General features: G+C 30.0%; 1 protein-coding gene across 2 annotated transcripts; it reads left to right on the top strand.

Annotated features, from left to right (window-relative positions):
- Positions 1 to 8,772: 8,772 nt before the first annotated feature.
- LOC114375852 (protein ANTI-SILENCING 1-like) lies at positions 8,773 to 16,111 on the top strand. 2 transcript variants are annotated; one of them, XM_028333718.1, is made up of 10 exons: positions 8,773 to 9,173; positions 9,778 to 9,946; positions 10,134 to 10,486; positions 11,012 to 11,038; positions 13,150 to 13,242; positions 13,846 to 13,924; positions 14,085 to 14,175; positions 15,303 to 15,411; positions 15,522 to 15,648; positions 15,755 to 16,111. In XM_028333718.1, exons 1-10 carry the CDS (start codon positions 8,808 to 8,810, stop codon positions 15,793 to 15,795), a joined length of 1,455 nt encoding a protein of 484 aa, XP_028189519.1. In that variant the 5' UTR covers positions 8,773 to 8,807; the 3' UTR covers positions 15,796 to 16,111. The 2 variants fall into 2 exon arrangements, with proteins under 2 accessions (XP_028189519.1, XP_028189517.1); XM_028333716.1 differs by having other exon boundaries at positions 15,522 to 15,638.

Consider the following 16,111-nt stretch of genomic DNA (forward strand, 5'->3'; position numbering starts at 1 on the left):
CTCAACCCCCATCAACAATTTTCGATTATAAGAATTTTATTGGAACATTTTCGGTACGAGGGTTAACTCTTCCAGCGGGTATCACTCAAGATAAAACACTGGTTAACTCCCAAAAATGCAAAAATCTTTTATTTATCAAGTGTCAGAAAATAAAGAGATACAATTTCAATATAGTCAAGAGAAAAAATGTAAGTGGAATTTCTACCGATTATTAATCTTTACTCAAACATTAAACACAATATAAACTGAAGATGTTTTTGAGCCATCCGACTGAAAAATACGAGTCCAAAAAAAAAGGTCAAGTAACATTCACACTAAAAATTAGTGTAAGAAGACATCCAACCTTTCCATGAAGTCCAGAAACAAAAACGACAACATTGAAGATTGATAGCATTGATAGATAGATGGTGTTAATGATTAACAGTCGAATTAATGACATTTATATTTTCTGCGGTCAAAAAATATTTATATTTTCTACATTTTTTAATCCTATAAGGTCGTACTTGAAAAGATATCTCAATGGATGAGACCTTCGGATTGCTTTAAGTTCTAACGTGAAACTCACTATCTCAACTCTCAAGTACATCTTTTGGTTTTAAATACAAGAAAAAAAATTACATTTTTTTATCTTTGCCTCAAATATAAAAAAAATTCTTGAAACTTTATTTTATTTAATGTTATTATCTCTAAAATATTTTTTATTTAATTAAGGTATTAGTTTGAATGATTTTTATTTTTGATATCAAATTTCAATGAATGATAAAATAAAAAAATATTTTTTAATTAAAATTGATACAATTAAATATAATTAATTAAATTAATGTGTTATATTATATATATATATATATATATATTTAAGATAAGAAAGAGAATATCTACTAATTAATCCTTTCAAGTTTGAACACATATGTTGATTACAAAGATACAAATATCAACTAATTTGAAAGAAAATCTTTTAAAATCAGAACAATCATTAATTTAATAATTGTCAGAACAATTAGTTTGATTGATTCGGACTTTAATTGGTTACTCCAAGTAGCATTCATGAAAAAAAAATTGTCTAAAAAACTGAAAAAATATTTTAATATTTTTTTTAGGGGTGCTTTATAATTATACCCAGATCTTTGACCATCTCTTCCGCATAGGGAACTACTATATGTTTCAAAGGCATTTACTTTTCAGATCATTTATAGTATTTTGATAGGCTTAATTTCCCATTTTCGGATCATGTTGCAATTCTCTCTCATTTTTTATACTACTGGTTGCTATGCTCTACTTTCTTACAATTTTTTTCTTTAAAAAAAATACTTAAAGTCCTGTTAAGCTTATCATCATTGTTAATGGAAAGAGATATGGACAAGCAATCCTTTTAGCTTTCCAATTTCATTGCTGCCACAAGAATCGAGAAAATAAGACAGGTGATGCAGATGGTGCATATTGTAGACTTTAGCTAACTGACCTAGCTACAAAGATACAACAATATTTGAAGTAATTAAACAATGTTTATGGGTAAATAAAAAAAATTTATACGAATTTTTCAATCTGTACTCTACTTTATAATTTAATTTTCAATATATTTTATTTGAGATTTTTTTTAATTTAAAATATTATAAAATATAAATATTATATTATATAAAATTTTTAATTGGTTTTAAAATTATTTATTTATTAAATTAAATTTTATAGTTTTGTTTTTTAATTTTTTTAAAGATAATGATATTATTAAATATATTTATTTTGTTTTATTATTTAATTTACTTAACATATTTTTTAGGTAAATATTTTTATTTAAAATCTGAATTTTATAATATAATTATTTTTAATATAATTAGAATACTAAATATAAGTAGTTTGTTTATGTCATTAGATTTAATAAAAATGATAAGATTTTTTGTTTAACAAATTATTTATAGAATAACATTATATTGCATTATCAATAAAATGCTTAAACAATTACACTTGGCTAAGGAAAAACTTAAGATGTAGATATGTTAGGACAATTGTTTTTGTTATGACCATGTTGCCGGTAAATTTCACGTTTTTTTCTACTTTCTCGTTTATTTTCTTCTTCGTCCATCTTAGTAGGAATGCGATTTGAAACGGGACGACCATTTGTCTTCCTCTTTCTCCTTGGATTAGGATCCCATTGATCTCATTCATATTCTTGCCACATTGATTCGGGTGGCAGTAAACCAAAGGAATTCTCGTAGACGTGCAAGATGTATTGTAAAGTGAATAACATCGACACATGGTTCATAGGATCAATATTGATAAATTTACAGGCAGTCATGACATGAGAACATGGTAAGTGTTTAGCCTAATATTCACCACAATCACACTTTTGAGATTATAACATTACTATAAACCTTCTAGGTGGTCTGTGTGTTTGAAGTGGGGATCGAGTCTCTGTTATAATAAAAGTGTGATTGTGTCTGTCGAATTCATTTACAATGTATGTATTAGATTCTTGTTGACCGCTATTCATTGCATCAGAGACGACTTCAGAATAATGTGACCCGACGTTGATCATTGCCTGAGTTTGTTGATCTCTAATAGCAAAGAGGTGTGCGGTTTTGAAATACGTCTCCAAATGTCTTATATTTTTTTAACATGGAATTAACAGACTCAGACAAATTGATAGTCATATGTCTCCAATATTTTTCCTCATCGAAGCATTGTACCCAATTTTGTTTGGGTAATTGATCCATTTAGCTGCACTTGTCTTATTGGCATGGATATTCCTAAGATGTCGTCAGTGCATCTTCTCAGTATATGCATAACTTGTGACCATTCAATCAATCTATTACGTTATAAAATTTGATTGAAAGTAAAATTTAAAGAATATATAAAATAGATTCTCGCCAGCCAACATGAGTGGTTTTTTTAAATGTTTGCAGTTTGAGTTACGCGAAAAAAAGTTTTGTGCAATGTGACGCAGGCAAAAGAAATGGGATGTGTCCAAAAGTTTTTGTGCATGAGTGGTTATTTATATTCTTTTATATCTTTTAGATTTTTTTTGCTTTTCTTTTCATATTTGCAAGTCATAGATAAGAAAAATATCAATTCATATCATTTAAGCAAAAAATAACTGCTAATTAAATATCTTTAAAGATATTTTCAATATATTTTTATTATAAAAAATAACTCATATTTAAGAGTTATGGTATCTTTTGGATATTTTAATTTTTTTTTTCATATCTGCAAGTCATAAATAATAAAAATATCAATTCTTGTCACTTAAGCCAAAAATAACTACTAAATAAATATTTTTAAAGATATTTTTAATTATTTTTATTTAAATATATTTTCAATAAATATTTTCAGTATAGCAGTTACCACTCTTTGAAATTTTATGTTTATTGTATAAGATAGATATATCAATTATTATTTTTACTGTATTTTTTAGTTTATTTTAATATTACTAACTATTTTTTTATTTTTTTTAATTAACGAACATAATAAAAAAAATATCAACAACACATAAATTTAATTACAAAAGTACATACAAAGTAACTAAAAATTTGTACTTTAATTTTATCCATTTTTTTGTTTTTCTTTATCTGTATATTTTTTCTTTACAAAAATAAAAAACAAAATTATAAAATTTAATTTAATAAATAAGTAATTTTAAAACCAATTAAAAAATTATATAATATAATATTTATATTTTATAATATCTTAAATTAAAAAAAATAAAAAGGAGAGAGAAAGTCCCAAGTAGTATATATTGGAAATTGAATTACAAAGTAGTGTAGATTGGGAAAAAGTAGGAGAGAAAATGTGTATTTACGGAAAAAAAACATGAATCTGATATTACATTTTAATTCAAAATCTTAAAATTTATGTTTATGGTCTTTCCTTCACTTATATGATGTTCAATCTTCTAATTTCTATATGATGTGGGATTTCATCTTACACTTGATTTTAACAAACTCCTCCTCAAAGTGTGAGTCTTTCACATGATAGTTTCCCATCGAAGGAGAAGTCATTTTTATTCACGAGTATTTCATGGTGATCCTTAGAGCTTAATCATTATTGTTCTGGCTTGCCTAGTTGTTGTTGTCAACATGTTATATTACCTTGTGTCGTTGCAATGCTTACAACCCACTTCCTGACCTTCATGCATGGACTCGCCTGTCACAACTATTTTTATTATAAGAGATCTCATGTTCATAGATCTATTACGGTCAACTTACTCATTTAAGTTAATTATCAAATCAAATCATTGCTTCTGATATCAGTTATTGTTAGAGTAATGACTACCACAAAAGTCAATTAGATGAGAGTCTTAGGTCTCATTTCAACTTTTTTATTTTTTTAAATATACTAATGAAAAATCATTTTATATTTAAACTATCTAGTAATAAATTTATTAAATTATTTATACATGATTATTAATAAAATTATACGATCTAAAAATATTTACACACATAAAAGCGACATCAAAGCTATACACTTTTAGAAATTGAAATCGTTATTTATTCTTTATAATATATTTTTATACCAATGCTATTCATGAAAAGTCCTTTTTGTCATAACAGGTGCCACAATGTGTATATAAGGGTCTCTTATACGGTACATCCTTAAATAAGGTTCCAATTCCATAAATGTATAAGCAATGTCCTGCGACCACAAGAGTTACATGTACTTGTACAAGAGTTAGATTATGGAATTATTGAAAAAGTTTATATGTTAATTTATGTAAGAACTTGATGGTGAATTATAAAGATTGTAGTAGTGGGAACGAAACGCGAAAAATCCGTGAATGAGCTTCGTCACATTTTTAAGGGCAAATACCTTGAATATTACTAACTATTAGGACTGATACAGGTTGGGTATATTATGAGAGGGTGTCTTATAAGATTGGTTTAAACATTTATAAGTATTGATTTAATCCTTGTATTAAGACATTTTAGCGAGATATGAATATCCAAAAAACCATTTTCCAATTGGGTAGTATTCAGTTTTTCAATATTGCCAATAGTTGTTCTAAAAAAAATAATATCAATTGCCAATACTTGTTCTTTTTTTCTTCTTATTTTTTAATTATTTTCTTAGTTTTTAAAATATAAGTTTATTGGTATATAACTAGTTAGGAATGAAATTCGACAGCACACTGAAGTTCTCAAATGATTGATTTGGAAGATTGAAATAAAAGAAAGTCGTGGTTGTAATTGACACGTGAGGATAAACTGAATTGGGAGGCAGTTTCATTTAAAAGAAAACGAGCAACTTCTAACAGGGGGTCAAACTTATCTACAAAAGTTAAAACAATAATTGTTGAGAAATAATAGCCGCGTGAAGAATATTGCCATTAGTGCAGTATAGTTACAAAAAGAAGAAAAAAATGAACTTGACTGTATTCGCTTTGGACTTCAATTACAAATTCTCTCTCTATATATATGAAAGAGTATTTTTATTATTCAACGGAAGAAAAACAGGCTAAACTAAGCCATCATTAGCTTCTTTTTTTTAAAAAAAAACCATCATGATAGAATGAGAAATGATACTTATATTGAGAATCATACAACTTATATAATATATAATGTTGTATAAATGGTTGAATGTGATTATATCTCTTAAAAAAATTGTATCCGAGAGGATGTGAGAAGTAAAAAATGCATAAATATTGAAGTGACACTTACTTTAATTTATAAAGTAAATGACTTGAATTTAAGTTGAAAAGGACTAAATTACATAGACAAATTATCTTAGGGTGTTAGTGTAATTTTTATAGAATTTTTTATAAAAGATAGATTTCTTTTGGCTATATCCGGTAATAAATTTTAGGTAGTTTTTTATTTTTTTATTAGTTGAATAACTTATTTGGTTTTTTTAAACAAACTATATTAATAGCTTATGAGTAGTTTTTAATATTTTTTTTAATTTTATATGAGGAAATATTTTTTAAAATGTTATCTTCTAGTTTTAACTTTTTATATATTTTTTTTAATTTTTATCTTTGATATATTTATTGATTTCTTATTATCTTTTTTAAATAAATTATGATTATTATTTTTATCATTTTGCAATTTTTAAGTATTTCAATAGCTAATTTTATTAAACACTTCTAATTTATTAAGATAACTTTTCAACTTTCAACTGCCACATAACTTTTTAGTTTTCAACTAAATTTTTATTTTTCAACTAATTTTTTTTAACTAGTTTTATTGAAAATAACCAAAGTTACAATTATACATTTTTTTTAATTTAGGAATAACAATAAGTCTTAAGATAAAATAACATGTTTTTAGCAAATACCTTTTTAAATAGTATCTAGAAATAAGTTATAACTAATAAAATAAAATTCTATTAAATCATTAAATAATAAATATCTTAACTAATTGAGAATTTTTAAATACACTATTTGTCACGCAAACTAAAAAACGTTAATAAATAAATGAAAGATGATAATAATTAGATAAAATTATCTTTTTTTTTGTTGGAAATAGTACAACAAAACAACATTTTAAAAAATATTTTTAAGTGTATAAATAGAAAAAATGTATTTTTTATCACTGGAAATTGAATACAATACTAAGGAATTAATAATACCCACATACCCTATTCAACCAAATTAGGCCCATTTTGATAAATAGAAAAAAGTAATTAACACTAATATTATGTTGAAAAGTTAAAATAATATTTATTTAAAACTTAGTTTTTGTTTTAACATTACACATAAATATTAACTCTCTAAACCATTTTTTTAGTAAAAAAATGGGTCTTTTCACTTAAAAAAAGTTTTAAAATTAGTTTTTCTATGATATAAAGCTCCTAACATTAATAACTTATCCTTTAAAAAAACAATAATAATTTACAAAAACTTTAAAAACTTTCAATATCTTTTTTAAAAAATAACAAATTATACATCCTCTCATATGTTTAAGATTTATTACACCGACCTCCTTTGCATTAAAATGCATTTTTTTACACCCCTTAATCCAAAACCATTAATTGTTCGTGTTAATTTTTAGTGAAAGGTCAAAAAATCTCTTTCACTTAACCCTATTCTCAAAAGCTCGCACCCTTTCATGTATCATCCACACTCTTGACGCTATACGGCGCCGCACCCTCCATCGTTTGCACCACACCTTCCACCTACCACCTCTCCTTCAACCTCATCGCCCTCAACAACAATGTCCATAGAAAATATAACAAGAGCGCCCTTGCCCTAATTTTAATGTTTTTTCCATCAATTTTTGGGACGATTTTGCTATTGGATTGATAAAGGTTTTTTTTAATGTCTTTTGTATGATTTTCTTTTTTGCTATTGAGTGTTTTTTCATTTCACGCGGCATTGCTCCGTCAGGCTTTCGCCCATTGCGGAAAATTCCCCACTGCTGCCTCCCGTAGGAGTCTGGGCCGTGTCTCAGTCCCAATGTGGTTGATCATCCTCTTGGACCAGCTACTAATCATTGCCTTGGTAAGCTATTGCCTCACCAACTAGCTAATCAGACGCGAGCCCCTCCTCGGGCGGATTCCTCCTTTTTCTCCTCAGCCTATAGGGTATTAGTAGCCGTTTCCAGTTGTTGTTCCCCTCCCAAGGGTAGGTTCTTACGCGTTACTCATCCGTCCATCACTGGAAACACCACTTCCCGTTCGACTTGTATGTTGTTATTAGTTTTGTGTTTCGAGAAATTGATGCTTGTTAATTTATTGATTGATTGTGTTGATGTTCCATTTTTAGTGTTTGAGATTTTATGGTGTTGGTGTTTTATGTTCGGTGTTCCATTTGTGAATAAATATAAAGTGTGAGGAAAAAAATAAAAATAAATTGATCCAAGTATTTATTAAACCCGCATGTGCATGACACACTATCACTTGAGGTTAATAGACATGCATGACACATGATCACTTGAGGTTAATAGGAACAAAATTGTTATTGGATAAGGAGTGTCAATGTAATGAAAATACAAAATATTAGATGAGATTTTCTATAGGATCCAACAATAAGAAAAAATGAGTGTAATAAGTCATAAACTTAGGATGGAGGAGTTTGTTCTTTAAAAAATTAGGCAATCATAGATCTAATTGAAAAAAATAGTTAAAATTGAAAAGAAAACCTACTAAATAAGTTAACCGACCACATATTTTATATTTTTCATGAAATAAATTTTATTAAATGAGTGGTAACTAAATGATGAATGATGAGGGTCACAAAGAGAGAGTTAATAGTAGTAGTAGTAGTAGTGGGTAAGTGGGAAACGAATCGCGAATAGGCCGTGAAGGAGGTTCAAAATGTATTGGTTATTGACTACTGGTCATGCCCTGGTGCATGCCTAGACTAGACTGTACGGACGAACGAAGAAGAATCAAGAACGGTGTCGTTTTCTTCTTCTTCTTCTGCCACCTTTCACAATCACTGGCTCGCAAAACCCCAATTCCATTTTCTGCTTTTAACTGCGTCGTCGTGGTGCATGATTGCTTGTGATGGAAGCAGCTTTTCCTAACTTACCGAAGTCAAGCTTTCTATTATAGAATATACGTTACAACATTTTTCACTTGTTTGGTGAGGGAAACCGCGCTAATCTTCTCTATCCAACTTTCGTAAACCCATGCTTCCCGCATTTACCTTTCTGTTATTATTTTTCTAATCCCTAACTTCCTCTGTTTCCCATTTTATTCGACTCTTCTTCTTCCATCTTCTATCTCTTCTTTCTTTCTGTCACACTTTGCTCTACTATATGTTACTATTTTTTATGCTTTTATCGTTTCAAATATTATTATGTGACTTATTTATTTGTTGGTTTACTTTGTCTCAGGTATTTGTCCAACCTACGGTTGCATCTGTGATCGACTAGAACATGTCACACTCACGCCCACCACCATCAGAGGCAAATGTTGGAAAAATGATTGATTTCAAGTGGGGCGATAAGAGAGGTGTTGGTGGGAAAAATAAAGACATCCAGTACTATGAGTCCTTTGTTTACGAGGGTGTGGAGTATTTTCTGTATGATTGTGTTTACTTGTACACTGCCGGCCATGTTGAAACTTCCATTGGCAAGCTTGTCAAGATATTCGAGACACGAAATCGTCAAAAGATGATCAAACTTGTCTGGTTTTTCCGGCCCTTCGATATTCGTAATTGGCTCGGACAATATAAGCCGTGTTGGAATGAGTTGTTCTTGGCATCTGGTGAGGGCAAAGGTGTTTCCAATTTCAATTACCTGGTAATTTAACTAATTAATTGCTTATCGAGTTATTGATTCAGATTGAGTGAGTGTGATGTTATATTTTGGAGTAGTAATTTCAGTTAAATGTGGGGTTTAAGGAGTCCGAATGTGTGGGATGGTTGCATGTAATGAGGAACTTGTCTCTCTAAAGTTAATGTGTATTAGTTTATTTTGGTAGGTTGAAAATGGTTCTGAAGCAATCTTTTTGTCAATGGCTAAAATGGTCATTCTGCACCATGACTTGGTTGGTTATAATTTATAAAACGCCGCTAAACTAAAAGTGTGTTATGATATGGGAAGCTAAAGTGCTAGGCATCAATTTTAAGAGGAACTTTAGAAGGGAAGAAAAAGAATGATAGCAGGTGCATTGGCCTGCAGTTATGCTAATGCTAGACTCCCCCTTTTGAAGTTTTGAAGCTGTTATTAATTTGGTTTGCTATTTTGCTCAGTTATAAAATTTTGGGTAGAGCCTAAAGTGTCATTTTTGTTTTACATGGTACTTTTGTTGTACATAACATTTGATATAGTTGAAAATCGAGTCTTTGTCATTTTATAGAAGTTTGTTGATGCTATTTCCTTCATTTAAAATTTTGTTTTTCAGGAATCAATTATTCGAAAATGCAGTGTTATTTGCACTTCAAAGGACAAGAGAAATCCTAAGCCATCAGAAATAGAGTTAAAGAAAGCAGACTACTTTTTCAATTGCACTTTCGATGTTGTAAGGGGTGTAATCATTGATCAATTTACTAATGAGATTGATGGAATTAGAGGTCATTATTCATGTCTTGTATTTTGTTACATGCCATCTTCATTAAAATTAAACTGTACACATCACATGTGGAAACTATTTGACTTGTTGATCTGGAGAAATTACTGTTTTTTTTTAACACAGCAGCCTGTAGTTGCCTTAAATTAGTATTACGACTCACATTAGCTCACTTGATTACTGTTCTGCAGTGGAGCGGTTCTTTAACAGGAATGGGGATGAAAAAACCAGTAACCATCTGCATGTTGGGACAGATATAAGACCCAAAATTGTGATTAAGACTAGGACTAATCCTTGTACTATCTCACATTGTCAAGTTAATGATAAAGCTAAAGTTAGGACTTATGAGAATGTTTTGCCAAAGCAATCATCAGATTCTTATACATATAAAAAGAGGAAGATTGTAGAAGAGAAGCCAACCATTGGCCAAATTAGCAAAACCCCTAAGGAACAGGAAATTGATGAGAAGAAGGCAGAACTCAGACAGGATGAAAGAGTCAAAACAAATAAAAAAGTTATTGATGTAATTGAAAGGCCAGATGCAGTAAGTCTCTAAAATTCCATGTCGATTGTCTTGTACTCATATTTTATGTTCTTAAAAGTCTAATCCTAGATGTGCTCTTGTCAGTTCTTTCATGCTGAGCATTCACACTGGGCTGGTTTCTGTATTCATTATGGAAACCGGCCCAACATGAATGCCCAACTGACTGGGGGTTGTTTGGTAGCTACATCTTATCTACTTGTTTGGTGTCTTGAGAAAATTTACCTTTGAATATTGTTGAAATATGAATGGTTCATCATAATCATAATTATGATTTGAAGCTCTCTTTTTTTCTTGTCTATTCTTTGACTACAAATCTACAATGATAGGAGTCCCTAAAATGTAAAATGTCCCTTTTTCTCTTGATAAAAATTATTTAACTTGAGAACCTGACTTCTGAAGCAAGATAAAGAGAAACTTGATGGTAACAAAGCGAGTATTCTTAATTTGTAACTTGTAGATGTGGTTTCATATATGACTCCTGTCACAGTTCTAATCCTTTACGAACCCTTGATTTCATTGTTGCAGGAAAAAAGAAGGTGGTTTAAGAAAATGGTGAGTTTATATTTATTGTAAATTCGTGGTTTAGGTTTTGATCATTTTTATGGTTTGGGTTTATCTAAAAAATAGTCTTTTTCTTATTTGGATCTATGAAGGACAGACATGACATTGACACTTCAACATGACTAATGTCCAAAATATAAGATGCTTTGTCGTACCTGTGTCTGTGTTTTTATCACGCTAATACACTTTTATTGTGCTAAATTTAATACATCGTAATAATTTCTCTGATTATGCATTGATGTGTATATTAATTTTTAGATGATACACTTGCGGCAAAGAAATTTAAAAATTTAGTGGATTGCCAATGACAAAAATATGAAGATGTCACTATAGAATTTAGTTTAACCTTGTTTCCAATTGGACAAATTGATGTGGGTGATTGCTTATCCTTCCAATTCCATAGCTTTTTAAATTCTCCCTCATAAAAAATATAAGTCAATTTATTAAAAAATTTGAAAAAGAAAAACAAAGTAAAAAGTTAATACATATTTTTTTTCTGCTTAATGCATGTTTATCAGTTCGTTTTTTTATTTATTAATTTATATTTTCTCAATACATGTCTATTTGTACATATATTTTTTTACTTGTTGTGTCTCTACTGTTTATGATAATGAGTCTCGCAAAAGAATATTAAGATTTAAGAGATAATATTCATGGAATGAGTCTCACGAAAATAGGTGAAAGACATTAATTTTTAATATTTTAAGCTTTATTTTCTAAAGATTTAAGTAATATCATTGTGTTCGTCTATATGGAAGTGTTGGCTCAAGTCGAGTTGTATAGAAGTGTGGCCTTAAGTGTCCAAGAAGGTAAAAAATATTTTTTTAGTTGGATACTTAATGAGAAGTGTCTGACACATGTTAGACGAGTGTCGGAGTCGGAAACATGCTTGACATTGTGACACTTAAAATACAAGTGGTGTTGGCACTTCATAGATTTGGAAATAGAAAAATAGTGTAATGTAATACATGAAAGTTTTTATAGGCTGAAGTTTTTTTACTTTTTCAGAACTTCCACACCTTATACTCTGGGATCTAAACTGGTTTGCTTTATCTATAATTTCTTAATCTTGTATCTAAAACTATAGAGTTTTTCTTAGCTTTTTAATTTTGTTATTTTTTATGCGTACTGATGATTTCTCTCTTTTTTTTTTTTAATGATTAAAGTACTGAAGTTATAGTGGGCAGACTATGTTTGTCTTTACATGCTTTTATCTGTATTATTATGATGTGAAAAAAAATCACTTTCCATCAGCCAGTAAATTTACAAATTGACTTCCTACACACTCTACCATCAATGGTCTTAAGATATGACTATGACTTAAATTATCTGCCAAATTGTAGTTACTTTTTTAAAGATTTGCTCTTTTACCTGCAGGTAGAGAATCTTTTTGTAAACTTGAATTTTTTCTTGTTATTATCAGGCAGCTTGATGGTTAAGAATTCCCGATATCTTAGCTAAGAGAAATTAATTTTCCATTTGAAATGCTTGTTATTGTGATTGCCCTCTTCCATAATTTTTTTTTTTGGTTTATCACATTTAGGTCATTCTCCTATTGAGTCATCAGTTTTTCAATAAAGTCTTAAATAAGATCCTTTTAACTTTGAGTGGCCAGTCTACATCCTTGTGATATTGATTGGAAACTTACCAAATTTCTAGTGTGCCAGAATTTTCACTTACCTGAATAAAACCAAATGTAAATTCACTCTTTTAACAATTGCATGTGGCTACTTTTAAATGTTTTTTTTTGGTTCGTTTGCACATGGCACTTGCCTATGTTGGTTTGAAATAAGCGATGCTAATCTTATTTGGATTTAACTAGTAATAAATATTCTTGATCTTAAAATATGATCAAACAATTCTTTTTGAACTGCTACAAAATAAGTATATTTTATAATAAATAGAATGAAGTGAAGTTTCCTTTTTATTAATCATTATAAAAATTTTGTTCTTATCTGCTTTCAACCATATTTGCATATGGCAGATTATATATATAGTACAGATTAAAAATTTCATCCAGAGTGAATAAATGCAAATATATTCTTCTATCATAAGGATATAATATTGTTATACTTGATTCCTTCTAACAATTTCATTTGTAGCCTTGGGATGAAAGACTGCAGACAGCTCAAAAGATGGGTACCTTGGTTTTACTGAATAATCTAGATCCATCCTACACGTCATTTGAAGTAGAGGTATACAGGGTCCAACTTTTCAAATTCTCTAACAGATTGTTTACTTTCTACTGAACAGAGGTTTTTTATATTTTACTTGCATTAAGATGATGCTATGGTGAGCAATCTATCCAATCATTATTGCTGCCTACTTTATTTGTGCGTTGAACTTTTAAAGATTACAACCCTATAAGATTATGACTAGCTTTATGAAAATTTCAACGTCATCAGAGACATGAACAGTTGTAAAATTTCTATAACATGACAATTGAAAAGTGAAACGTATCTATTAGTTGAGACTGATATAATCTATGTGCTGATATAGTTTTAGAAGTACCCATGACATAGTTAAATGGACAAAACATTGATCAAGTTCCTAACACCCTTGACATCAAGTTCTCTAAGTATTGTCCTATTTAAAATACCCTATATGTTGTGTGCGGATGTGCTATATATGGCTTGACAACCATAAAAATTGAAACTTAAATGGACGTGACCAGACAATCAGTTTTCAGATGAGTTATTCTTCTTCCTAAGAGGAAGTTTTAGTTTAGATTTTAAATTAATCGGGTCTGTGTCTAGTGTTTTTGTTTCTTAATGTCTTTTACCTCAATTCTTGTTCAGGATCTTGTTTGGTGTGCTCTCAAAGCAAGGGTTGAGGCAAGGATGATAGAATGGAGCCCAGGTTCCAGTAAATACTATGGTAGCTACAGATTTACCTTTAAAATCATCAAAGAATCCCATTTTGTTATTTTTTCTGTGGCTCTTTCATTGGCATGATGAGAAATATTAATTCAGTTGTGCATAATAAATGTTGTGACTTTTAGATCCTCCATTGATTGTGTTTCCTCATCTACTGACAGGTAGAGCATTAGTTATTTTTAAGACAAAAGATGCAGCTGAATCTGCAATATATCAGTTGAACAAGAGATGCCTTGTTCTTGGAGAAGGGAGGTATTGCTCTGGCCTTGTTTTTCATGTTGAATTTCTCTTCTAACTTCTATGAATCGTTACAATGATAATTTGTTCTATTTAAGAACTTGGATAGTGTCTAAGTGATCTAACACCCACTACTTTCTAAAAAGATTATCTTATAGAGTTGAAAGGCTTTACTATTTAATTAGTGTCATTTCCAGGTCAGAGAAAGTTATGTCGATAGATGCAAACCACACAATAGGTTCTAATTCGTTGATATACTAATGCTATATCTCCAAATATGAAAGTCAACATAGAATAATGGTTAAGTTTATATTTCTTCGCATTTTGGTTAGATAGATAAAAACAAAAACAGGGATTTTGCACCAAAAGTTGAACCTGGCAACATTCTATTGTTGATCACGGGGGTAAGGATTAAATAATGCATACTATATGTATTCTTTTTGTTTGCACCATTTGTTATTACAATGGAAAGAAAGAAATATCTGACATTGGATGGCTTTGATTTTCCAAAGAATTTTAAACTTGGCATGATATTATACTGCATAATATATACAACAACAAAGCCTTATCCCACTAAGTGAGGTCACACAATGCCTTGTGGCTTGATTAGAAGTCAAAACTTCTGGAATATTATTTACCATAAGATATCTTTTGACAACTGCTTCAAAGTCTTTCTTGGCCTCCCTCTCCTTTCTGTGGTCACACATTCATCTTAACATTCTCATTTCTATTACTTTCACATTTCTCTTGTGTTGTTGCTTTAAAGTACAACATTCATCACCATACAAAATAACCGGACTTAAAACAATACAATAAAACTTACATTTGAGCTTGGTAGGTACTTTGTGACCAGAAATAACCCGAGCCTTTCTCCATTTTAGTTGTTGCACTTATATGTTGCATGTGACATTCTCGTTAATTTCTCCATCATTTTGTATAATTGATCCCGGATTAGACAAGTGTGGTAGTATGGCATTTTCTTCCATTTTTATTTCTTAGTCATATTCCTCTTGTCTGTTGCTAAAATTGCAATGCTTACACTGTGTCTTACTTCTACTTAAGCGGAAACCCTTTATTTCTGAACTTTGTCTCCAAAGTTATTTTATACTGCATAATCTATACTGTTTATAAATTTTCTGCAGGATTGTCAGTGCCATCAAGGGAACTCTACGTGAGCCTGGCAAGAAAAAAAGATTCACTGGCCATTTGGTCCTTGACAGAGCTGCGCATCAAAGGCAACACCAAGAGATGGTAGCCTAACTCACCTAATTCATTGATTTATTTTACCTTTACCCCTCCCCCCAGCCCACGCATATATTTGAAAATATGATTTACATGATGTGTTGTGTGTTTTTTTATAGAGAAATGCAGTATCAACATCACATTGCTCCCAACCCAATACAATTGAGTACGGGATGGCCACTGAATGGATACTGCATTATGAGAAGTCCAATGCATGCTGGAATGCACTATATGAGGTGGAGCATGGTGAAAAAAATATTTCTTTTGTGTTGCCAATGCATCGCCTCAATCTTTTTTATCTAACGTCTTATGCCTTGGCTGGATGGTTTAACAGAATTTGTTTGCCATGCAGAAACAAATGAAGGAGATACAAGATGTGAGGAGCAAGCTTAAAATGGACAGGATTTTTTCTGTTGAGTCATTGTCTAATCCTACTTGATAAAAAGAATTTTCTTTTTCTAACTTCTTCTAGACATAATTTTGAGAGGGCGCGTTGAAGTTATGTTTCCGCATGTACAAGGAAAATTGTAGGTAGGATAGATTCATCTCCTCCACCCTGTTTTGTAGGGGACTAGGGGCCAACCTATGTGGTATGCACTCAAATATAAGTTGTTAATTTTTGTTTTTTTGTTAGTGGGGAAAATGGAACCCACAATCTCACTTTTTTCTTTTACTATCCAATTAATCTTATAACTCCTTGGCATGAAAA

This window comes from Glycine soja, chromosome 11 (genome assembly GCF_004193775.1).
Source record: "Glycine soja cultivar W05 chromosome 11, ASM419377v2, whole genome shotgun sequence".
Lineage (NCBI taxonomy): Eukaryota > Viridiplantae > Streptophyta > Magnoliopsida > Fabales > Fabaceae > Glycine > Glycine soja.